The sequence below is a fragment of the Mercenaria mercenaria genome, chromosome 16, assembly GCF_021730395.1.
Source record: "Mercenaria mercenaria strain notata chromosome 16, MADL_Memer_1, whole genome shotgun sequence".
Lineage (NCBI taxonomy): Eukaryota > Metazoa > Mollusca > Bivalvia > Venerida > Veneridae > Mercenaria > Mercenaria mercenaria.
Window position 1 is genome coordinate 53,448,179 of NC_069376.1, and position 24,388 is coordinate 53,472,566.

A 24,388-nucleotide genomic window follows, 5' to 3' on the forward strand; every position below is an offset into this window, starting at 1 on the left:
TGTAAACACGAGTCATCTATATATATGGTACTGATATGACCCTTAGCCCTAAGCGATGCAAATGCAGGTTTCAGTAACTTAGTAAATACTCTTGGGGCTGTTGTAAGTCCCATGACAAGGGAGGTAAACTGATATTTTTGTCCATTATGAAAAAACCGGAAATATTTTCGATCGCCTGGGCAAATAGGAATTGAGTAAAAAGCATCAGAGATATCGACTGACCCAAAATAACAGTCTTTAGTCATCAGATTAACAGCATTTCTAAGTGTCTCCATTTTAAAATGAATATACTGCATATGATTGTTGAACTGTTTCAGATTAAAAATAATCCTGATGCACCCATCCTTTTTTGGTCTTGCAAAAATGTTAGAAATAAACTCCCCTTTATCTTCTGTGTGTACAGGTTCAATAATGTTACAGCTTAAGAATCTTTCAATTTCTTCGTCAATCTTTCTACTTTCAATTTCACAAAACTTTATTGGTTGTGGACTAATAACCTGATAGGGTCTAGTGTCCAGTTCTACCGAGTAACCACAGACAGTTTGCAGTATCCAATAATCTTGTGTTATCTTTCTCCAGTTATTGAATGCTAACCTTGTTTTACCAGCTTTAAAGTTTTTTGATGTATTAATGAGTTTGTAATTATTGATGCTACTTACTGTTTTTAGTAATGCTTGTTCTGTTGATTTCCTGTTTTCTTCGCACTGTATTTCTGTCCGTAATGCCCTGATTTGTGATTTGAGGGTTTCTTGTTGTGAAAGTTGTTGGTTTTGTACTGAGTGTTTATACTGCGCATCTGATTGGCTTGCTGCATTGTAGTCGATGTACGCTGACCCGGTCTGTACGGGGGAAGCTGACCTTTGCTTCCCCTCCCTTTCCCTAAAAAATTCATCCTGTTTGTCATTTTTATTTGCCGGCCCAAATCTACATTTTTACTCTGTTCTTGGAGTTTGTCCCCAAACAAACCTGTTGCCGAAATATGTGTTTCATTTGTACACAAACTCTTGAACGAGTGGTCTACCTCCTTTTTAATGGTTTCCCACCTTTGAGTGTTGATCTTTGCAATTGTACTGCAGATACTCTTGAATGAGTCCCCGATACATTCTTTAAGAAAACCTATCTCTGGTTCCTCACTATCGAATGAATGGTTCATTGCGCTTATGAGAGGTGCTGCCGCTTTATTTAGTTCCCCAACTAAATTCTGCCTTGCAATATCTACAGATTTAACATTGTTATCTAGTTGATTCCAAAGGAACTTGTCAATTTTTGGAACCTGTAGTGCATCTACATTAGCCGGTCTTTTGTATTTCTGATGTACCTTTTGCATTTTTTCCTTGTCAATCTTTGTGGGTCTCAAGGACTTGTTGACGATTCTTGCTACTGTTTCATTGATAGGCCCAGCAACATCCTCTTCTTCTACAAAAAACTCATCTAGTTCTGCAAGAACATTGTCTTCTAAAATCAGATCTTGGACTGGAGAATCTGTTGACGGACCTGGTTTGTTCATTAATACGTCAACATCGTCATCTAGATCAGAGCTGTCCGAAATGACCGACATATCCGAAACTTCTGGGCAGGATTTATTCTTTTTGGTCGGTACTTCCTCCCCGTGGTCCGTTTTGCGTTTCATGTTCGTCTTTAATTCATTGACCGATGAAGTAAGCTCCTTTATCTTAAGAGTCTCGCTTTCAAATGATCGTATTGACGACACGAATGTCTCCAAAATCTCCTCACCTTTCCGAATAAATCTGTCAATTTTTTTTACATCCTGTGCGCATTCTGCATGCGCATTTCCGCTAGGCGGGGATAATGGCTGTCCAGAGCCGCTCGCCATTCCGTTTTCCTCCCCTTCCATCGTAAAAGGCCTAAAATTACAATAAACGGACGGTTTAACGTTTTGGCATAAATAGCAATCCGCCAAATATGCAAACAAAGTTAAGGGATAGAAAATGCCAATCTGGCAAAGTCGTAATCATGATAATTTACCCGCATCTGGGGATAATAATTCAATTAAAATCATACTTCCAAAGTCCCCTCGGAACAAAAAAAAAGAAGAAAACATTGACTCGACGAAAACATGTGTTACTCTGCTTGTAACCGTTATTTAACATCCATTCAGGATGATAATGCCAATCAGGCTTACAAACAATATATTATAAATATTGTCAATGTGCATTCGAAATTCATTCGTTTGCTGTCATTCAGACTTCTAGAAATCGCCCATCGGGCAATAAAAAATGGCCGAAATCGGCCACAAATTCCTGGAAAAAAAAATCAATAAAATATCTGCATCATCTTACCTTTTCCGATAGATACTGACGCGTCAAGGACTAAACTGTTAGATCAACATTCACCATGGAAAGAAATTTCCAGTTGAATGTACGTTAGAATTGATAAATATGAAATTGAAACTGTAAAATGCTGCTGCTGCTGCTGATTTCCACAAAAACGAGCCTCGTTCTGATTTTCACGGAAACATGAGCTACGTCATCTCTGTGTGATCCCTATAAGGAGTTAGGTAGAAGATAAAATGTGAATCAAACTCACTGAAACTATCAACTCCAGAAATAATATTTACATCTAATACACATTTAAAGCCAGAGTGCATTAAAAAATATTAAATCATCAAAATATGTACATGTATCTATAAAAGATAATAAAATACATAAATCTGATATTTACATTTTAAGGGATCAGGACCTAACGTTGGCAGAACTTCTGGCTCAGCCCTATTCCTAGGCCAATTTTTTCTTGTTTAAGCCAATTTCAATATCTTACGAGGAAATTTTAACCAATTTTGTCTCATACGGGTCACTCTGACTATGTAAGAATTACTAGTATGATACCATTCCAATGTACAAGGAAAAACGCCACATAACATTTCGATAGCTGAACTGTTTTTAGTAGTGACGTTTCATATTTGCAAGCTAGCAGTTCATAAGACAATTTAAGAAAGGTTGATTTATTTTATTGTGGTGTACTGAATTCACATAAAGTGTACGTAAATGTAAGTACACACTATGTGCAATCAGTAATTGTGAATAGATTATGGCATTTACACGTTAGAATAGTAAATTGTGATTATCACGTACCATGATGTTCTGTCTTATACATGTAAGTGTCAGTTTATTGCCTGTAATATTGGACCTCTGTAAATATCATCCTTTGTTAAATTGTCTTATGAACTGCTAGCTTGCAAATATAAAATGTCACAAAAGAAAATTTTTTGGCTATCAAAATATTTTGTGATGACTTTCCTTGTACATTGGAATGGTATCATACTAGTAACTCTAACGCAGTACAGAGTGACCTGAATGGAGACCAAATTGTTTTAAAGTCCCCCGTAAGTTACTGAAATTGGCTTAAACAAGAAAACATATCGGCAATAAAAGGTTCTTGCACTTGTGTTTTGCAGTCGTAAGTAAGAATTAATAAATCTAATGCCTTGGCTATCATAAATTTGGTCGAACTTGACTGTTTTTTACAAAAATCGTTGGAAAAGTGGACTTGAGCAGGAGTTGAACTATTTATCTCTGTATAAGTGTTCAGTAACTTTTTTATGGCACCAGGTACAGACTTGGGGTGAATTGTCGGGAGAAGATAAATAGCGTGCTCACAGAATGCAAGTATGCAATGTTTCCAAAGTAAAAGAAAAACTCGCTTACTTGACAAAATATCTGCCCTAAGTTGATGATTTGTCAAAAAAATCTGCCATATTTACCAGATACAGGCTGTCAACTGATTCCTATATTCCTATATTTTTCTATATTTTGGATCAAAATCCTATATTCTGAAAAACCTCCTATATTTCCTATATTTTCCTATATTTTGAAAAATATTCCTATATTTTTTAGTAAAGTTCTTGCCGATGAATAAGAGAGTAAATCTGGGTTTGATACTGCTTTTGGATTCTTTATTTTATAGGTAAGAAAATTCCCATGTCTGCCACAGCATCACCATCCTTAAGATAATGTAGTTTTGCTCTTCTTCATCATCTGTATGGTCACTTTGCAAGGCAGTGAAACAGGACATGGGTCTTTCAGGTAAATCAAAGTCTCATGCAGACATTTTCTTTCAGATACTCCCCAATGATGAAATACAAGGCAAATCTCTGAGATCTCTGACATCAAAAAAGTATAGTAAAGATGACAAACTGGTGCAGAAGTACCATGTTTGTTTTAAATGTACAGTTCATGCAGTTTTACCAAAATTCAAAGTTTTCATTTACTGAATTGCCAACAGGAAGATTTTCTCAGAGACTGAGAACACTGGCGCGTCACTGCCCAAAAAGTGTTGACCAAGGGTGACGGTAAAACAGTGACTGCTACAGCCTCTGGAGCATCTAATAAACCAGCAACTGTAGGTTTAAGCGATATTGAGCAGAGGCAAATACAACATGTATTCACAAGTCACCCTTTGAAACATCAAGTCACAAAATCTGAGCTGTTGTGGTGTTTTAAAGTAGCAGCTGCTGATTTTTCATTCAGATCATGTGATGGCCTTGACAAAGTGTTTCAGAAGATGTTCAAGTGTGATATTGCTGATCGGTTTTCTTTGTCAAGGACAAAAGCATCATACATAGTTTCAGAAGCCATAAGACCATTTTTGACAGAAGCAATTGTGAAGGAAGTTATAGATGGAAATTTTGGGTATGTTCTTATGTTTGATGAAACTACTACAGCACAGCAATGTAGACAAATGGACATACTGATAAGATTTTGGAGCAATATTGAAGGAGAAGTGCTTTTCACTTTGGCCATGCAACAGCTGACATTGTAAGTGAAGCTTTCCTTAAATTAGGGAATGATTTTGAAGTAGACCTACCCATGAAGAATTTGATAAGTCTCTCATCTGATGGCCTGAATGTCAACAAATCCATTCACAGAAAAGTCAATGAAAGTTTGAAAGTAGATGGCAACCTGGGTTTGCTTGTCTTTGAACCCTGCAACCTCCACACAGTGCACAATGCTTTTAGAAAAGGTCTCAACTGTTTTGGAAGTGATGCAGAAGAGTTAACTTTTGACATGTATCAGTTCTTCAAGCAGCAGCCAGTCAGAAGAGAAGATTTTAAAGACCTTCAACTGGAGTATGACATGGATGAGAGCCTGTACCAAGCAGATGGTTGACATTGTTGCCAGCCATGACCAGAGTATTAACAAACTAGAGGGTAAGTGTGGATTATTTCACTGTCTAACTTCCAAAATCAATGAAATCCAAGTCTGCACAAAACAGCTTGAGAGCAATGAAAGGTACAGAAGAATATGTTGTGGGCTTTGTATCAGTCTTCTGTCTTGTGATTGTGATGCTGTTGAAGAGAAGGGTAGACATTCTAGACATTGATTAATGTAGAAACAGTAAGACAGTAAGTGTACAGGTAAGAGTTGATAGTATATGTACCAGTAAATGAAAATATATGTTGTTGAAAACTCCTATATTTTACCTCAAAACTATCCAGAAACTCCCTATATTTGTTGTGAAAATATTCCTATATTCTTCCTATATTTTGGAGAAGACCTGGTTGACAGCCTGCAGATAGACACAATTTTCTCACTTAAACCAACATTTACGTTCTACCCCCTGCTTCAGATCTCCAATAAACTTTGGTAATTGGTTCTGCTTAGCATGTGTCACCACGGTGTTGTGAGTTGTGCTCTTTTATGTATCATAATTATAGCAATTGAACTGTATGTTTGTCCGTGCTAACATTTGGATACTTATGTGGCTATAGGAACAATAGGTAACTAAGTTTTCTTTGATGTCAGTTAATCCGTAAGCTCTTATGTGGCTATTTTTATCTGTTACATGGCGAAAAGAACAAAAGAGAGAACAAAAGGTAGTTAAGTAAGTATCTGTAGGTAAAGTCCTCCGTTTGCCCATCCGTATGAACCAGATTGCTTGAAGCCCACATTAATGACCTAAATTTATTTTGCCAACAGCCTACATTAATGACAAGATTTAGTTCATACTCTGCAATCCTTGAAGCAAAACCCCTAAACTGACCTATATATAGAAGACCTTGAACCTCATATGACCATCACCTTCAAACTGAAATCCTCATAAAACAACATTTTGGTTGACCAAATTTTACCGTTTTGCTAACAGCCACATTAATGACCCGATTTAATTCATATTTACACTCAACAATTCTTATGGCAATACCTACAAACTGACTGTATATAAATGACTGACCCTCATATGACCTTAACCTTTAAACTTAAAAACTTAAGTAAACAACATTTTTGGTCCTACAGCCCACATAAATGACCCAATTTAGTTATATTCACACTCAACAAGCCTTGCGGCAAGACCTACAGACTAACCTATATATAGATGACCTTGACCTTGATATGATCTTCACCTTTAAATCAAAACCTCAAAAAACATGCTCATACACCCGGAGGCATGACTTTGCATTTTGAGAATGCAGGTTCTTGTTCACCTTGCATTATTATACCCCCACAAACAAAGTTTTGGGGATATATAGCAGTGAGCTTATCAGTCTGTTGGTCCATTGGTTTTCGGACAAAAACTAATGAAAGGTTTGATAGATTTAAATAATTTTTGGTACACAGGTGTAACATTATAAAATACAGGTCAAGTTTGACTTTGGGGTCAGTATGTCAAAGGTCATGGTCACAAGGACCCGGAACAGTTAAACAGTTTCCGGATGGTAACTTGAGAATGCTTAGGCCTAGGATCAAACATATTGGTGCACGGAACAGACATGGAACAACTAAACATTTCTTGGATGATGACTTGAGAACGCTTTGGCCTAGGATCAAACATTTTGGTACACAGATGTAACATCTTGAACTACAAGTGTGGTTTGACTTTGAAGTCAGTAGCTCAAAGGTCATGGTCACAAGGACCCGGAACAGTTAAACACTTTCTGAATGGTAACTTGAGAATGCTTAGGCCTAGGATCATGAAAGTTTATAAGGAGGTTGGTCATGACCAGCAGATGACCCCTATTGATTTTGAGGTCAGTAGGTCAAAGATCAAGGTCACAGTGACCTGGAACAGTTAAACTGTTTCAGGACAATAACTTGAGTACGCTTGGGCCTAGGATCATGAAAGTTGATAGGGAGGTTGGTCATGATAAGCAAATGACCCCTTTTATTTTTGAGGTCAGTAGGTCAAAGGTCAAGGGTCACAGTGACCCAGAACAGTTCAACCCAGATAATAACTTTAGAATGCTTGGGCCTAGGTTCACGAAACTTAATATGGAGGTTGGTCATGACCAGCAGATGACCCGTATTAATTTTGAGGTCAGTAGGTCAAGGTCACATTGACCCAAAACAGTAGGGCTGGGTACGACCTTGAAAAAAATACCACAGTATACCACGGTTTTTCCTAATTACCGCGGTATATACCACAATATACCACCATATTTATCGTAAGACTTACAGCTATGGTAGTGGTCATAAAAATATTGAAAAACTGTCAGAAATACTTAATTTATTATGAGCAACAACAAAGACTAGTTACTTGACTAGAATTAAAGAAAAAAATACACTGGAATATTAACTTGACTAATGACTAGTTAGATTAATGACCTTTAGTATTTTTTACCAGCGTGTATTCTATATTGTCTCTAGGGAAGCACTGGGTCACATGTATATAGGTCGCGCTTGTTTGAAGTTCGATTCGTTCACCCGTTTGATAAACCAGTAACGTTTATGAAGGCTTCATCAGATCGTTTTCAAACAAAAAATAATAAATTTCGACTCAACATTTTCCATACTATTTATTTCTTTTTTAATACGTGCAAATACATACTGGGATATTTTAAACTATCATCATTTAAACAAGAAGTCGGGCCTCGCCGAATTTACCAGACTCAAAGTAAAAACAAGTGCGCCCATGACGTCATCCATCTATACGGAATAATCTGGAGATTTTCGAAGGTTTTGATTGGGGATCACGCGGTCGATCATACTTGTTCAATTGCACCATTGGGTGGTTATTTTTGGAAACTAATAATAGTAGCATGGGAATTCCAGAGATATAAATCAGAAAATCATGCATGGTGTCAATTGCTGTTACCGGAAGGCTACATAGACAATGTAAATTAAAAATAAACAGAAGTAGGGATAATGTTGATAAAATACCGGTATTCCCCGATGGTACCGCGGTATCGTACCACGAGAAGATGGTACCACGGTTACCGGTATACCGGTAATACCGCGCACCTCTACAAAACAGTAGAATTTTTTTGCTGGGTTGACAGATTTAAATCATTTTTGATACACAGGTGTAGCATCATCAAATATAGGAAAAGTTCGACTTTGACATTGGCTTACTTCTTGACAAGGCCATATTGTAGGGGTATAATTTATCACTCCTGTGACAGCTCTAGTTTTGCTTAAGCTGCTCACCAACAGTTATGGTGAAATTTTTCAGCATGTTCATTTCTACCAATGGTGAAACGCAAGAAGAATGTTGATTCCCTCCATTTTTTCAAAAGGGTTACAACAGTTTACTCCTTTCTGCACAGTATTTTGGTAATTTTTTAAGATATATTACAAAATGCATGCCAGTAAGTTTGTACAGTATAACCTCTCCAGAGTGGCCTTAAGCAAAAACCTCTCTATAACAACATCATTAAAATTTCCCTAAGCTAAAATATACTGTCAAATTTACCTCTCCAGAACAACCACCTGTACATAACAGTTAATATTGGTATCTCCCAAAGGATGTTGCTCTACAGAGGTTGCACTGTATGTACCACTGGTCACTTTAACAGCAGCCATTATGAGAGCAATGTATATTTGCCTAAAACATGAGAATTGGTTGCTTTCAGTCAGTTCTAGTATTAATCAAGGTCATTAATTTGTAGGACTTCATGTTTCAAATTAAACAAATTATAATACTATTGAAAAATACATGAACAAACATAACTGACATTGAAAGACACAAATTACTTCAAGTTCATAGTTTATTTATCAACAAACTCAATAGAATAAATCAACAGTAACAATTCAAGATAACAAATGAGAACATATGTAAGAAATGCAAAGTTCAAATTTTCATAAAAGGAACACAAATTCTAAAATCTTGGGTATACTTTCCATATCAAAGAGAAAGTGATTAAACTGTATTAAAGGCCATCATAATGTGTATTTGATGCTAAAACAAAGTTTGCAGTTAATCATTTTCAGAAACATGCATGGTTTTGGGTAGAGTTAATTTATTCCAAGCTCCCCTATAAAAATATGTTTTGATATCCAAGACTATTTCATGGACAAGCATAGATTTAACATTGTTACTAAATCAGTTAAGATGATAACATAAAGTTTCTAATGGGCTCACATTGGCAAGAAGATGATTATGTCTTAATGAAAATGGTTCATGTGGACACCTTTCAAAATTGAAGTCTTTTGTTTGTATTGTGAGTCATTAACCTAGGTTTTGGTACTTCTCAAACAGTTTTCTAGTTCATCTAAAATGCAGTTTTAGGCATATTAGCTCCACAAACAGAGGAAAGGGCTACTTGTCTAGTACTCGGATACTTAAGTTTACTACCTCCTGTTGCTCGGTGCCCTTCTCATTGCTGTTGTAACATTTCTAGGGGATTGATTACCATTTCCATAAGCACCTTGCATAAGAGACATCCTTGGTTCGGTGTAATTAGTGGACTGTCTTCTTGGAGACTGTCCCTGTATATTGGATGTCCGTCTTTGATTTTGTGCTCCCCTTCTTGTTGGCATTCCAAGTTTCCTCATTTGGTCGCCTTGTAATTCTTTTACTTTTGTTTCAAGTGCTTCAATCCTTGCATCCTTTTCTGCTATCTGTTTAAATTTAGTGTCAGCATCCTTTTCCAGATTGTCTAATGATGTTTTAAGGTTATTGTATTCAGTTTCCTTTTCAGTAAGCCTTTTCTGCAGCTTCTTGAAATTGCTCATGTCTTGTTGATGCTTCCACAAGTCAAATACCATCTGATCAATTTCCTTTTGTTTATCTCTAAGTTTGTTGTCAAGTTCTTTTTTGTCAGCTAATACACTCTCAATGCACATGTTTAGTGGCTGCTTTCTTTCTTTCTCAGGAAAAAGATCATAGCATTTTCTGATCATTTTCATGTCATCGGAATTTTCCAACCTGTTTATAAGTCTGTCCATTTCACAATCTATCATTTCCCAAGTGACTTCATTTTCATCCGTGTCATCTGTGTCCTCATTTTCAAAAGTTATGCCAACAAGTTTGATGTACATATTCTTCATTGCTTCTATCTGAATTTGAAAAGCCTCAGTGTGTTCAAAAGATATTTCAGACCTGGACACATCATTTTCATCATCATGCATACTTAATTCATGTTGAAATACTTCTTCATCAAACTGTGAGAAATGAGAACTTCCTCTTCTTACACAATCGTAGTAAACCTCACTTGTTGGGAAATCTTCATCATTTTCATCCAAGCCTACATTAACATCCTCTGGTCCATCAACTATATCAGTATGTTCAAACCCCTCACTTCTTGCTTCAGTTGTACTTGTGATTTGACTTTCAACATCATCATTTGTTAATGTTGTTACAGTAGCTGTTTGACTCTTGATTTCATCAAAGCCTTGATCACATGAATCTTCTTCACTTTCAGTCTCATGTCTATCATTTTTCAACTCCTTTGGACCACTTGTTGCATGTACTGATTTTCTTGGAGACTCTATAATGCCAATAGGACTCATACATGCATCTTTGTATTGCTTTCTCTGTGGTTCAGAGTTAGTTTCATTGAATGTTTGTACAATATTGTCTGTAGTGTCAAGGCCCCCATCCTGATGCTGCTGTTGGGAATAATGTTGTGGAACCACAGCAAGGTTATAGCCAGGTGTAGGGAAGAATTGCTGGGAGTCTTTGTTGTAACAGTAGCCAGCTGAGACAGATTCCTGTGTAGGTATCATTGTATGTCTTGCTCTCTGGTGGTGGGTAGTGGTAGAAACTGCCCTGTTGTTTGGGTTGCTGTATTCTTCAACTCTGTTGTAGATGTCTTGGCTGAAGTATTTTGGATAGGTTTCATACTGGACAGATCCTTGATCATGCTTGTCTCTCTCTGTTGATAGAAAATTGTGTCAGTTATATTAATTGAAGCAAATGGAAATTTAGGAATTATAGAATGCAACCAAGTGACTTGGTTTGATCAAGTCTGTTCATGAAAGGTAATGAAATGTGAAACACCCCTCATGCCTGAGTGAGTAGCATTGGTTTAAACAGAACTATGTAATTATGAAAATTTAAATGAACTTGATTATTGTAAGAGCTAGAAGATTTTACAACACCATGTCCATGTACTGAGACACTTTCTATGGCTGCCAGTTGGCACTTAAAATTGCTGTGTTGCAATAGCTAATACAATCTATGAAAAAATCCTTCGACAGCATGGAATAAATGAAATATGCAACATGTCTGTTCATGTCCCATAAAGCCATGGGAATTTGAAGGAAGGAAGTTATGCAGAATAAAAAAAATATAAGTAAGAATGTGGTTTTGAAGCAGCAGGAAGATTGTAGGTTGAAGAGCATGGACAATCATTAAAAAATCTGTTTACTGTGCTCCTATGAGTTTCGATGCAGATAGGTCTACAGGCAGGCAATTAAAAAAAACTCTTTCAGTCAGTACAGACTGACATCTAAACAGAGATAATCAAAATAGAGACTGACATCAAAACAGAGATAATCGAAATAGAGACTGACATCAAAACGGAGATGATCGAAATAGAGACTGACATCAAAACGGTGATGATCGAAATAGAGACTGACATCAAAACAGAGATGATCAAAATAGAGACTGACATCAAAACAGAGATGATCAAAATAGAGACTGACATCAAAACAGAGATGATCAAAATAGAGACTGACATCAAAACAGAGATAATCAAAATAGAGACTGACATCGAAACAGAGATAATCAAAATAGAGACTGACATCAAAACAGAGATAATTAAAAAAGTGACTGACTTCAAAATGGAGACTGACATCAAAACAAATAATCAAAATTCAGGCAGTGCCAAGTGAAGTAACTTAAAGGCTGGTAATGAAACAACCCTTACATTTTACATTTCTTAACTTAGAAGTCATTACTTGCAATATTTGAAAGTCACTATGACTTTTTAAGAGAATAAGATGTTTACCAGTATATTAAAAAGGGAAACTTTCTGATTAAAGAAAGAAACTATTTGGTAGGAGAAAGTTTATGGAGGTTTTCTGAGAACTTTTAATGATAGCCTTGAATAAAAACGAATTAGCTTATATTGGAGAGGTTGAAAAATTCTAAAACAACTGCTTTCTTGAAAATTTACTTCTAAATGAAAATATATAAGAAGTGTTCTTTACCTTGTTGAGTTTGCTGAAGTCTTTTGTTATACTGATCTTCTAATTCTTTTGCCAGCCATTCATAATTTTCTTTCAGAATCCACACAAAGTTCTCAAAAGCTTTTGGCCCTCTTTTCTCCAGTAATTCCAGCATCTTATACACCCTATCTCTTGGTTTTGCCTCAGCCTGTGGTTATAGTATGACAGGAAAATAGTTTTATTTACCAATAAAAAAGCATCAGTTTTAATAGAAGTTTATCTCATTTAATGTTATATATTAATTAAAATCTGAAGTAGTTTAAATTTTAAATCAGTCATGCACTTTAGTTAAAAATTCCAGTTGATGTCATTAAATGAAGCTATTGATAATCTTAAAACAAAGTAAGAGAAAAAGAATCTTACTTCAATTTATTATTATGAATAAATTATTCATATAAGTTATTCCTGTGTAGGATATCATAAAATCACATGGATTTTGAGATATTACTAATTTTTTTATATATGTAGAAATGTTTTTAGAAATACCTAGTACTCAGTACTCTAATTTTATATCTTTTTTCATTTAATAATGTATTGAATTCATTTTAGGATACCTGAGACAATAAATTTAATAATATTTCAACATCATTCTCTAAATACATATCTTTTAATAAATTAAGAGATATCACAATTCAGTTTAGGATATCACAGTATAGTGAATAGATATAAACATAGAATAGTTATTATCACGGTTTCACAGTCTGTCTTTTTGAAAAAAACAGTGTATCAAATGCAAGTGACAGAAAATTATTTATAAATAAATGTGATATGTTTGATTTTCTATGCCAGATGACATTAAAATTTACCTTAATTAAATCAAGCATTCCATTAGTGAAAATTTTATCCCTTCGTAGAGCAGCATAGAAATCCTCATCTAAGATCAATTCATCTGCAATTCTGATGTGCTGACTGCGTAGAGTTGATTTCTGTCTCTTGTCCATGGTGAATATTGGTCTTCAACTTCAGGTATTCCCTTATGCACTGTTGTAACTGTAGGAAACCTTTGCTTTCTTCAACTCTTTTAAAGACAAAAAATTAAAACATATTACTGCAGCACAAAATTTCCCCAAATTTTCCCTTGTCTTTTTTTATAATGTAACTTTTTTTTCCTACTTCTTTAAGAATGATTAAACACTTGCTAAGATTTACACTCACTCATTACAGCCCTATATACTTCAAATTTATTTGTAAATGCTCCACAGTAGCTTGGTAAGGAACATTATTATGTCTGATAGTAACCATTGTAATAAGTATAAACTCCTTTGTCTATCTGTGCAATGTTTATTTTATCTTAAAATTTATTTACATATGTCTTAAAATATTTTAAAACGGTAGTCTCAGTCCTGTTAGAAACAAATCTTCTTTTTGGGCTTCCATAAAATTTTGCAATAATGTATTGAATCATTCAGACAAAAGCAGTGTCTGCAAAATTTATGTTGAAACTTTTAACAATTAAAATGACATCTACACCGAAACAATATGGTTAATCATAATTATAATTCAACAAAATGTGTGGTTCCTCTTAAAACTATTACATTTTTTAAAAGAAAACTTTACTGCATTAGTTTTTACCAGAAACTTACCTGTATTGCATTGACACTTTTCTATGTCAGTTCATTCAGCCACAGTTTTATTAAATGATTACAATAGATATGATTTACAGTTAGTACAAATAAAAATCCAACTGTGCTGGGAAAAAGACTGACAAACAAATACTTTATTTGGTCAGTATTTATCATAATCTGTATAAATTGTGTCATCCACTTAATGGCAGATAACTCTGAAGTCATCACTTTGCTTTTGTCTTGATCAGCTAGGTTCCTATAATAAAGGTTCCTGTAATTCTGCCAAGTTTAATTAAAAAAAAAAAAGAAACAGGAAAAAAAGACAAAAATGATGAACAAAAGACAAGAGATATACATTTCCTGGTGGGTTTATTGTTTTGTTACTTGTCATTAATTAATTGTATAGATGCTGACCTTGCTTTGAAATCTTGTTCAGATGGTAATCTTATTGTCTTAAGAAATGAAAAAAGATCTAGGGTTTTTGTTATTCAGAAATATACCAGTAGATCTGTTACAGATTTTCAGAGATACAATCTTGCATGAAGTCTTGTTGTCTGCCATTATCAGTCATGTCTAGTTTTTTAAATTTAACATGAATGTGAATCGTGCAAGATCTACTTTTCTTTCACAGTTTCTCAGTCAAGGCTACTTATGATTAATAACCATGTTTTTTTCTTAAATATTTATTATCATTACCAATTATGAGTCAAAAGTTTTTTTCAGATAATTATTTTATGCGTTGGAATAAAATAAAGTAATCTCCATATAGTTTATTTAAAGACACTCTGTGTTCCAGATTCGACAATACACTACCAATATATTGGACTTTCTTTGACCATTCTCTGTTATAGCCTAATAATTGTGTCGTGTTGTCTGTGATTGGTGAATTACAATCCTTTAACTTGTTTTAAATCCATGAACCTTAATTATGATTATATAAAACTTTTAAGTCCTGTCCATCACATTTCACATTTTCACAAAGAAGACATTCACTCATTGTAATTGGAGCTGTGTCTGCTGCATACAGTGACATAATGTTTACCTAAACCTCACACATTAACTTTGTAAATTCACACAGTCTCACTGAAAACTTAGATTAAAAAAGCTTTTAAACTGTATTAAGTATCTATTGATATATTGACATTTTAATGTAAACCATAATCAGCCTTTTAAAAAAAATGAGAGGGGAAAAATGAGATCATTCATGAAATTAACCTTTGCTTAAGTTAAATTACCTTTTATCAGATTAGAAAATCCAGGTGAACCAAACTCATAGCTGAAAGCTGCCACTTCATACCTGACAGTCTGTTGATGTTCACTTATTCCAATTTTTGCAACAGTATGAAATATGATTTAATGTTTTCAACTGTTATACCGTGTGAATTGTTATATCAGATCTTAAATCTTATTGTTCTTGTAACCCGGTCAAGAAGATTAATCTTTTGTTAATCTTCTAGCACTTTTGTTCAGTGGCAATATACACCTTCCTTTAATCTTTAGCTGCATGTTTGGTAGGGTTGAATTTTTCCAGCTGATTTTAGGACTGTGATTCGGTCAGCACAGCCAGACATGGTCTTTACATTATTCCAACACAATATAATAATACCTCCAGTTGTACCTCCAGGATGTTCCGCTGTTGGCGTTTTGGAAGCAGTCCTGTTTCATTTGCAATGGAAGGTTTGTTTTTTGGGAGAAATTTCTTTTAACTTACAACTCTGTATTATATTTCCAATGGTTTTCAAAAATGAACTGGTGTAAACCTGACAACCTGACCCAAGGTAACTTTGAAAGGACTCTATACTAATTTATCATTGATGATCATTCAGTTCAAGGGGAGCAGTGGTCTGGTGGTTCATGGTGTCAGCCAATTTACTTCAAGTTGTGGGCTCAAGCTCATTGGGGTCACAACCACTTCTTCTCATGTGACACCTGTACTGGTTTATCCAGGAAGCAGACTCAAGAGATCTTCAAGTTACTTTTATGATATTTTTGCAGTAGTATCTATGCAGTTATGATTGGATGTTATTTTAAGTTATTAAGACATAAATGTCACATGGTCAAGGCTACCTCGGGATATATATACATTTTATAGTTAATTACCTATCCATTGAGCAGTGTTTAGTTTTTGGTAAACCCAAAAGTCTTATCTGCCAATAAAGATCAAAGATGGCTTGTTAAACAACTGATCTTATTCAAAAGAGGTTTTAACATTGCTTCTAGAAAGATAAACTTATCAGTTACAATTATCTCACCAACCTACATTTAAAGTTCTTCTTTTGAAAAAAATGGAATATCTAAATACATAGCTGGCCTTTAAACATACTCGAGTATTGAGATACTATTATATACTTAGTATGAAACAAGGAAAAACTTGCAGATTTTCCTGAAAATTAATAGTTACTGCAGAATAACTATGAAAATGAAAATTGAACAGCATGTAAAACCTGTATATTACTTTATAATAAGACCATTGTCAGTTTACATCGAATTCTGGTAAAGGGCTGCATAAAGGGGCCACACGTTTGGTCAGTTTAAAGCCTTTAAAAACACCATATTCAAAGAACTGCTACATATTTTCATTTTGATGCATTTGAAATAATGTCCCAGTACTAAAATTTCACTTAACTGGGTCATACATAGTTTTCAGCAATTGTTTATTTTTATTTTTTATCAATTGCATTCATTTCTAAAGGGGAACAACTTTTTGAGAGTATTTCAAGTATCCAGTTGTACCATACAGTACGACAGAATTCGTCGTGGACATGTAGATTGTTGGTTCTGTGTTTTGATGATATACTTCTAAACCTAAACAATCTCATAAATCTCAAAATCACTTGATAAGATAAACTATTCAACAAAATGACCAACCCCCGCCCACTTAGCTCAGTAGGGAGGGTGCAGATCTACAGATCGCGGGGTCGCGAGTTCGATCCCTGGGTGGTGTGTATGTTCTCCGTGACGATTTGATAAAAGACATTGTGTCTGATATCATTCGTCCTCCACCTCTGATTCAAGTGGGGAAGTTGGCAGTTACTTGCGGAGAACAGGTTTGTACTGGTACAGAATCCAGGAACACTGGTTAGGTTAACTGCCCGCCGTTACATAACTGAAATACTGTTGAAAAACGGCGCTAACCCCAAAACAAGCAAACAAAACAAAATGACCAACTGTAATTGAAAATGAAGGCAAACACAAGGAAACCCGCTATCAAAATTTCCAAGGCAGAGTGATCAGTACCAAGCCTAATTGAACCATGATTTTTTACTATAGTTGTGGCCCTTAATTTGTGGCGCATGTTAGCGCTTGGAAACATATGTTTAAGAAAAACAATCCCTGGTATTTAAAAGTCATTTAGCATGCTTGAAAGTGGTAATGTTCCTTATAAGTGCCATTCCAAGCTTACAGCAGAAAGGTAAAGAATATGAGTGAGTTGTTTTGTCAGTATTCTTTCATTCTGGTTGCGCTGGACTTGTATGTTTTTTCCCAGATTTAAGAAAATGATACAACAATTTGATGAAAGAAGTTTTTTTTTTTTTTCATTTAATAGGGTATTACCTGAGTATGTTCCTTTCTTGAAAGAAATGTTTTGAGAAAACAACAACATATTAGATTAATAGTTGGCTTTCCATAACCTGCAATTTGCATCTGTAAAAACCTGCTCTTTACCTTTTTTATTTTCAGATAACTGTTAAATTTACTATGTATTAATTAGAATAATAGTTATCTAAGTATTTATGATACCAACACAATATTAAGCTAGTCATTATTCATTGATTTCACCGTAGTGGTTTTTTTCCCCCACCTTGGATTTTTTTTCAGACCCTTGTAAGTCAATGGCTTTCTGACTTGAAGAGGTGACTTCTGTTTCAGTACATAGGAATGTGTAACACTAAGCTTACTCGCAGTTAATTTTGCCATGGTTTCATAAGATTTTGTTGTTCCATATGGTTGTCTTCTTTTGTCATGAAAGTCATCATCTTTTTGCTGAGCCGTTGCACCATCATGTATAATTCTTTCTTGGTGGTCTGAATCTTTCTGATTCTTACTCTCAGTTCGCTTTGCCTCAGCAAACAGAATTTTGTTTTTCATTTGTTGCATGTTATATCTAGAAGTAGTTCCTGCACACATTTCCCTACATTCCTGCAAGGTTGAAGGTCGTAACTTGGCAGCATCATTTGCTTCTGAAACCATGGTCTTAGCGGCTACTTCCTTTCTCTTTCCATTTTCTAGGAGTGCTGCTAATACAGCATCATCGTTTGACATCGCATTTGATTGACTTGTTTCATCTTGGGTTTGTTTATGTAAAACACTTAACTTTTGACTCATTATTTCAAGCTCTTTTTCATATTTAGCAACTTTTTTTTCTCAGTTCTTCATTCTGCCTACTCGTGTGCCTAAGGCTTTTGTCCTTAAGATCAGCCTCACTCTCATACTGTTTACTTTGTTCAGTTTGGCAAACTGTCTAGATTAATTTACGCACATACTAATCTGGTATATTCGCTTTACAGAATAATTTGCCATCTTTTTCGCCCAAATTGAACTCTTCCGCAAGATGTATTACCATTTCCAGTCTGGTGTGTTAACAGTAACAGAAGTTAAAAAAAATGTGCATTTTCTGGCAGATTCATCACGAAAAAAGCAAAAAACCAACTGGAGTTACATCAGTACTGGCAAAACACATTGGCGCATCACTCTCACTAACCTCAGAATAATTCATAATCTCAATATTTTCTCAAAATCCTGGTCACGGAGGTTAACTGACATTTTCAACGACCCCAGTCAAATATACATTTGATATTCATATCAAAATATCGTGGGATGTATCACTAAAACTTAATAGTTTAATGAAACAAATGACATTAAAGAAGGACACAAGCACCTTTCTACTGTTATAACAAATATTTCTGTGGTACTTTTCATCGTCTTAAGTGTGATAACGGAGGTTAAAGCTATTTTGGGGACAATTGTGTAATAGTTGATGAAATTTTTTATCTTCTGTGGCTACAAAATAATAGAGATTAATTCTTTCTATTAATCTTGTTTATTCTGGCCTAAATCCGAAAGTATGGTTTAGTTATAGTTTAGGTTTAGTTGCCACAACGCTGCATCGTTGCTATGGCTAGTATCGCGAGATTTCGTAGCAGACAATAATTTAAATAAAATTTAAAAAAGAAAAAGAAAAAAAAAAAAAAGGTCACGTGTTTACTATACTTTCGTATTGGCCATTCAGCACGAGCACGTTGAACGAACAAGTCGTATTCTGCAAACTAGCTAAAGAAATGCCACGTGGCAGAGGTGCTAAGCGTAGGGTGGAGACAAGGGCCCAGGCCCAGGGTCAAGAGAAACGCCGCAGACCGGCGCCAGATGATGGCACAGAGGAAGACAGAGGTAATGTTATTGATTTCCAACAAATTATTCGCGAGTCTCAAGTGTCGGCAGACATTCAGAATAGGGAGTCTGGAAATGCTGTTCCTGAATGTAGTACTCGGGCGAATGTGCCCGGTGAGAATTTTGCTTCAAATTGCGGTACTTCGGACCGCGAAAGGCCTATTGCAAACCAAGGAATTGAGACTCCATTACTCATTGACGAAGCTTCGTTCGCCTCAAGTTCAATGATGCAAAATATTAATATAACACGTTTACCCCAGGACGATATCACTTTGCATGTTCCCTCAAGTCTAAAACAGAAAATATGTAGGGGTGAATACGTAAATTTAGCATTACTTTTGAAGGGTGCGGTGGAACTTGCGGAATTCACTTCCGGTAGCACTTTAAAACTTTCAAACATCGGTACGATAGAATGTCGTTCGAACGAGTGTAAAGACGACATTGGTTCAATCGAACGCTGGACGGACGCGTTTATAATATTCATGTCTATATACCTCTCGGTTCATCCTGACAAAATTCATGAACTATTACACTATTCGTTCATTATTCGTTAATGCGCGTCTCGGCATGGGGGCAAGTTTTGGAAGATTTATGACCAGCAGTTTCGCTTACGTCAGGCCGTTATGCCCTCTTCATGGGCTATTATCAATCAGGACCTCTGGATTAGATGCTTGCCTTTTAGAAGCGAAGTTACCATGAACCTAGCGCCAGCAGCGCAAAAACCTGCAAATGTTTGTATAGCGTTCAATAAAGGCTCTTGCAACTGGCAGAACTGTAAGTTTAGGCATGTGTGTTACCACTGTGGGCGCTCTCACCCGATTTTGAATTGCTATACAGGCTCGAAGCCTCAAACCGCGCAAAATGTATTATTGCCGGAGAAGTTAGGCGACAAAACTTCACAAACCGGGCAATCTAGTTCCTTTCGGGCCTTTGGAACCGGGCGCGGGCGGGGTCGTGCACGCTTCCAACGAGGCACAAGCAAAAACTAAAGTTTTACCTGTAGAGCATGAAAACCAGCTAGCATTCTCTCCTGTAAATATCCATGCCCTGGAATCCTGGTTGAAATTATATAAATCAGCCGATGCAGATATTCTCCTTAACGGTTTTAAGTTTGGGTTTAAAATAAATTATTCTGGTCCTCGCCAAGCACGTTGGTCAAAAAATCTTAAATCCATAAAAGTACTACATGAAGTTGCAAAAAAGAAAATTCAAAAAGAAATCAATGCGGGGCGTGTAGCTGGCCCTTTCACTACTTCACCGTTAGAAAACTTACAAATTTCGCCTATTGGCGTCGTGCCAAAGAAAACACCAGGTGAATACAGGTTAATTCATCACCTGTCATACCCTGATGGTCGGTCTATTAACGAGTTCATTGACCCAAATTTATGTCTGTTAAATATACCGAATTTGACGAGGCTGTTAAAATGATCCAAAGCCTTGGAAAAAATTGTTTTTTGTTTAAAATGGACATCAGGAACGCCTTCCGTTTATTACCCATTCATCCAACAGATTACGAACTTTTAGGGTTTATGCTTGAAAACAAAATACATTATGATAAATCCTTACCATTTGGTTGTAGTATCTCTCCAAGTCTTTTTGAAAAATTTTCAACTTTTTTAGAGTATTGCGTTAAAAGCAAAATGAAATCAGGCCGCCTCCTACACTATTTAGATGATTTCCTAGGCGGCCAGAAAGATTACCTTTCGTGTGAGGCTTTGATGCGAATATTTCAATTTGTTATGCAGGAGTTAGGCGTGCCTTTGGCAGATGAAAAAACAGAAGGCCCGACACAGGTTATTGTGTTTTTGGGTTTAGAACTGGACTCAATTAAAATGGAAGTTCGTATACCATTAACAAAAATTCATGAAGTCATCCAGAAAATTCAATACACATTATCTAAAAAGTCAGTTACTTTGAAAGAAATGCAGTCCCTAATCGGATCGTTGAATTTTTGCTGTCGGGCAATTACGATTGGCAGGCCATTTTGCAGAAAGTTGATTAACTCCACATGTGGTGTGAAACGCGCATATCATTATGTCCGTGTCAATAAGGAGATAAAAACAGACTTGGAGTTATGGCTACATTTCTTTAAAAAATTTAATGGTATATCAGTGTTTCATGATCAATTCTGGGTTTCCAATGATGACGAACAATTTTACACGGATAGTGCAGGTGGTGTTGGCTTCGGCATTTGGTTCAAAGGTCACTGGTGTCAGGCTCGGTGGCCCACAGATTGGATAGAAAACGGTTTTACAAAAGACATAACGTTTTTGGAATTGTTGCTTATCGTAGCGGCTTTATGCATTTTTGGCAATCAATTAAAAAACAAGAAAATACGATTTAATTGCAACAACAAAGCAGTCGTACATATTTTAAACAGTAAAACTGCTAAAACCTCTTCAGTACTGACTTTACTTAGAATACTGACAGTTTTGTGCCTTCGTTTCAACTGTTTGATTAAGGCGTCGCATATTCCGGGCAAAAAGAATGAAATAAGTGATGCATTGTCTCGATTTCAGCTGTCCCGGTTCAAAGTGTTGGCTCCAGACGCAGACCCGAACCCGACACCAGTACCCAACATGCTTTGGAACATCTTCAAAGTAGATGTAAAAAGTTGGTTTTTGCAGGATTAGCGAGAAATACTGCGTTGACTTATAAAACAGCTTTAAATAGGTTTCATTCGTTTAGAGTAATCTATAGCTTGCCGAATTTATGGCCAGCTCCGTTAAGTCATGTATCACTGTTTATCACATATTGCTTTGAAAAATCTTACTCAGCAAAAACTATCTCTACGTATGTTGCCGGTTTAGCTTTTTTCCACAAAATTAACAATTGGGAAGATTCTACACAATGTTTTATTGTTAAAAAACTTTTAGAAGGCTGTCACAGATCACGCCCTTCAACCGATAATAGAGCACCTATTACTCTTAACATGTTAGAGGAAATGTGTAGACTATTACCTACTATTTGTTATAATGGTTACGAGTCCAAGCTTTTCCAGGCCATGTTCTGTTTAGCCTTTTTCGGATTATTTCGCGTTGGTGAAATGGTTGTATCACGAGCACAATGTAATACAATTCAGTTTAAAGACATTGTTTTCAAAGATAATAATTCGGTTCTAATCACAATGCATTCATTTAAAACAAACCAACGTCATATCCCGGTTACAATCAGGATACCGTGCGAAAACAACAAGTTAGTTTGTCCCGTCTGTTCATTACGAAACTATTTGAAGGCAAGACCGAGTCTGGAAGGCCCACTATTTGTTCACAAAAATGGTGATCGCGCTACTCGATACCAGTTTTCGGCTATATTACGCAAGTGCATGTCTCATTCCAGGTTTGGGGCTAATCATTTTCAAACTCACAGTTTTCGTATTGGCAGGGCTTCTGACTTAGCTAGTAGGGGAATTCCGGGATCCGCCATTATGAAATTAGGTACAGGGGTGTAAAATTCCACTCGCCCGCTCGCATTGGCGAGTGAAAGTCTGAGTAGGACGAGTGGACCTCGCCGTATACTCGACCGATCGGGCGAGTGCTTTTTTACGTCCTTACTTTACCAAAATTCAGAAATTACAACTCCAAAACGTCAATAAGCTTTGAGATGGTTCAGTCGCTACCTGGATTTACTGGAATTTACCCGCGAATCGTAAAGATATCAAAACGTCATGCCGGTAATTTTCCATTCCACAAGCACGTGCGACCTATCGTCATATCTAATTTACATCGACACGTACACAAAAACCGTGCGTAGTGCATTCATTTTTTAACATTTTCGCTTCAAGTTTTCAACACCTCTTGAGAAATAATACTATTTGAATTCTATAATGATTATAATAAGATATCGACAGAAATGTAGGCAAAATTCTATAAAAACGGTCGAATTTTCATAAAATCATTTGTAAAAATTCAAACAGCGCGATCTTAGTTACTTAGTTCTTTCTAAAAGTAAATAAATGATGAATACTCTGGGCATAAAATTCAGACTTTTGACCAGAAAGTACAAAAAACATAATAAAAAATTCTTAAAAAATGAAAAAGCGGCAGCTATTACAATACATGGAGTAAAACGATTTTTGGCAAACAGATTTCTGTTAGTGCAGCAGGATAGGTTACGTGACCTCGTGAACGTAAATAGAAATGCGATTTTAAAATAAAGCAATGTGATGTCATTGCGGTTTTTAATAAGTTTTAAATGAATCTTTGTACATGTATTTTTTGACCAACAATTTAGAATTTTTTTTTGTCAAACAATAATGTAAATTCCTTGATGGCAAATAGGTCACATAGGTAGGATATCCACTATAGTAACTATCGTTTGAGACATTTACCTTTTATACGGGATATAGCACATTCGCTTTTGATAATTTAAAGAAGAAACTTTTATTGATTTCTATTTCTCAGCAATTTTAAGAACCGATGCGGTACGATCAGACAGTGATGTGTCACATGGCGCGAAAACATGACGTAATGCCATGACAATCTCGAGCAAAAATACCGCTTTGATCTCCGCTTCAGATGTCAAGATACTGACACACTTCTTTCAGCTCTTTCAGGGGGTGTAAATTGATTATGAAAAAAGGTCAATTACCTAGTTTATCAACTGAATAATTACCGATAATCATTAACGTTTTTTTCCTCTCTTTCAACACGGGTGGATGGACGATGATTATTTAGACACTTTTCAAAATAAATATTTTTCGGGAAATAATACTATTGTACATAATACTCCTTTCATAAAAGTGACAGTATTAAAAGTGTCAATTATTAGGGCGAGTGGCTGTTCACTAAGGGCGAGTAGATATTACTGGCTACTAGTCCTGCAGGACGAGTGGTGTGAAAAATAATTTTACACCCCTGAGGTAGATGGCGGTCTTCTTCATATAAGTCATACATTCGGTTTTAACAAGGCATATATGTCCAGTAATAACGTCACTCTTTAATGGCTCTTTCAGATATCTGGGTAGTCGGGGACTCTATCCCTTACTGGGCCGGGTCAAGAGCCAGTGACAGAGACATGGTCAATTTGAACTTACCAAACAATTTGTCAATCGCTTGGTGGTGCAAGAGAGGAATGGGATTGCAGGACCTT

General features: G+C 35.8%; 2 protein-coding genes across 4 annotated transcripts in view; one reads left to right on the forward strand and one right to left on the reverse strand.

The window, feature by feature from the left end:
* Window positions 1–24,388, forward strand: part of LOC123540543 (repetitive organellar protein-like) — a 326,476-nt gene that overhangs the window by 91,101 nt on the left and 210,987 nt on the right. The window lies entirely within an intron of this gene.
* LOC123540552 (putative leucine-rich repeat-containing protein DDB_G0290503) lies at window positions 8,925–15,275 on the reverse strand. Of its 2 annotated transcripts, none has more exons than XM_053527094.1 (4): window positions 15,145–15,275; window positions 13,151–13,362; window positions 12,327–12,492; window positions 8,925–11,047 (listed from the first exon to the last, which is right to left on the reverse strand). In XM_053527094.1, exons 2-4 carry the CDS (start codon window positions 13,283–13,285, stop codon window positions 9,522–9,524), a joined length of 1,827 nt encoding a protein of 608 aa, XP_053383069.1. In that variant the 5' UTR covers window positions 13,286–13,362; window positions 15,145–15,275; the 3' UTR covers window positions 8,925–9,521. The 2 variants fall into 2 exon arrangements, with proteins under 2 accessions (XP_053383069.1, XP_045181587.2); XM_045325652.2 differs by lacking the exon at window positions 15,145–15,275 and adding an exon at window positions 13,928–14,083.

What these genes read in the sequence shown, in the direction of transcription:
- LOC123540552 (XM_053527094.1), bottom strand. Translation starts at nt 13,285, where the DNA reads ATGGACAAGAGACAGAAATCAACTCTACGCAGTCAGCACATCAGAATT. An exon ending in GAATGCTTGATTTAATTAAG is followed by an intron (nt 12,493 to 13,150) that starts GTAAATTTTAAT and finishes CTATAACCACAG; the next exon opens with GCTGAGGCAAAACCAAGAGA. An exon ending in ACTTCAGCAAACTCAACAAG is followed by an intron (nt 11,048 to 12,326) that starts GTAAAGAACACT and finishes TTCTATCAACAG; the next exon opens with AGAGAGACAAGCATGATCAA.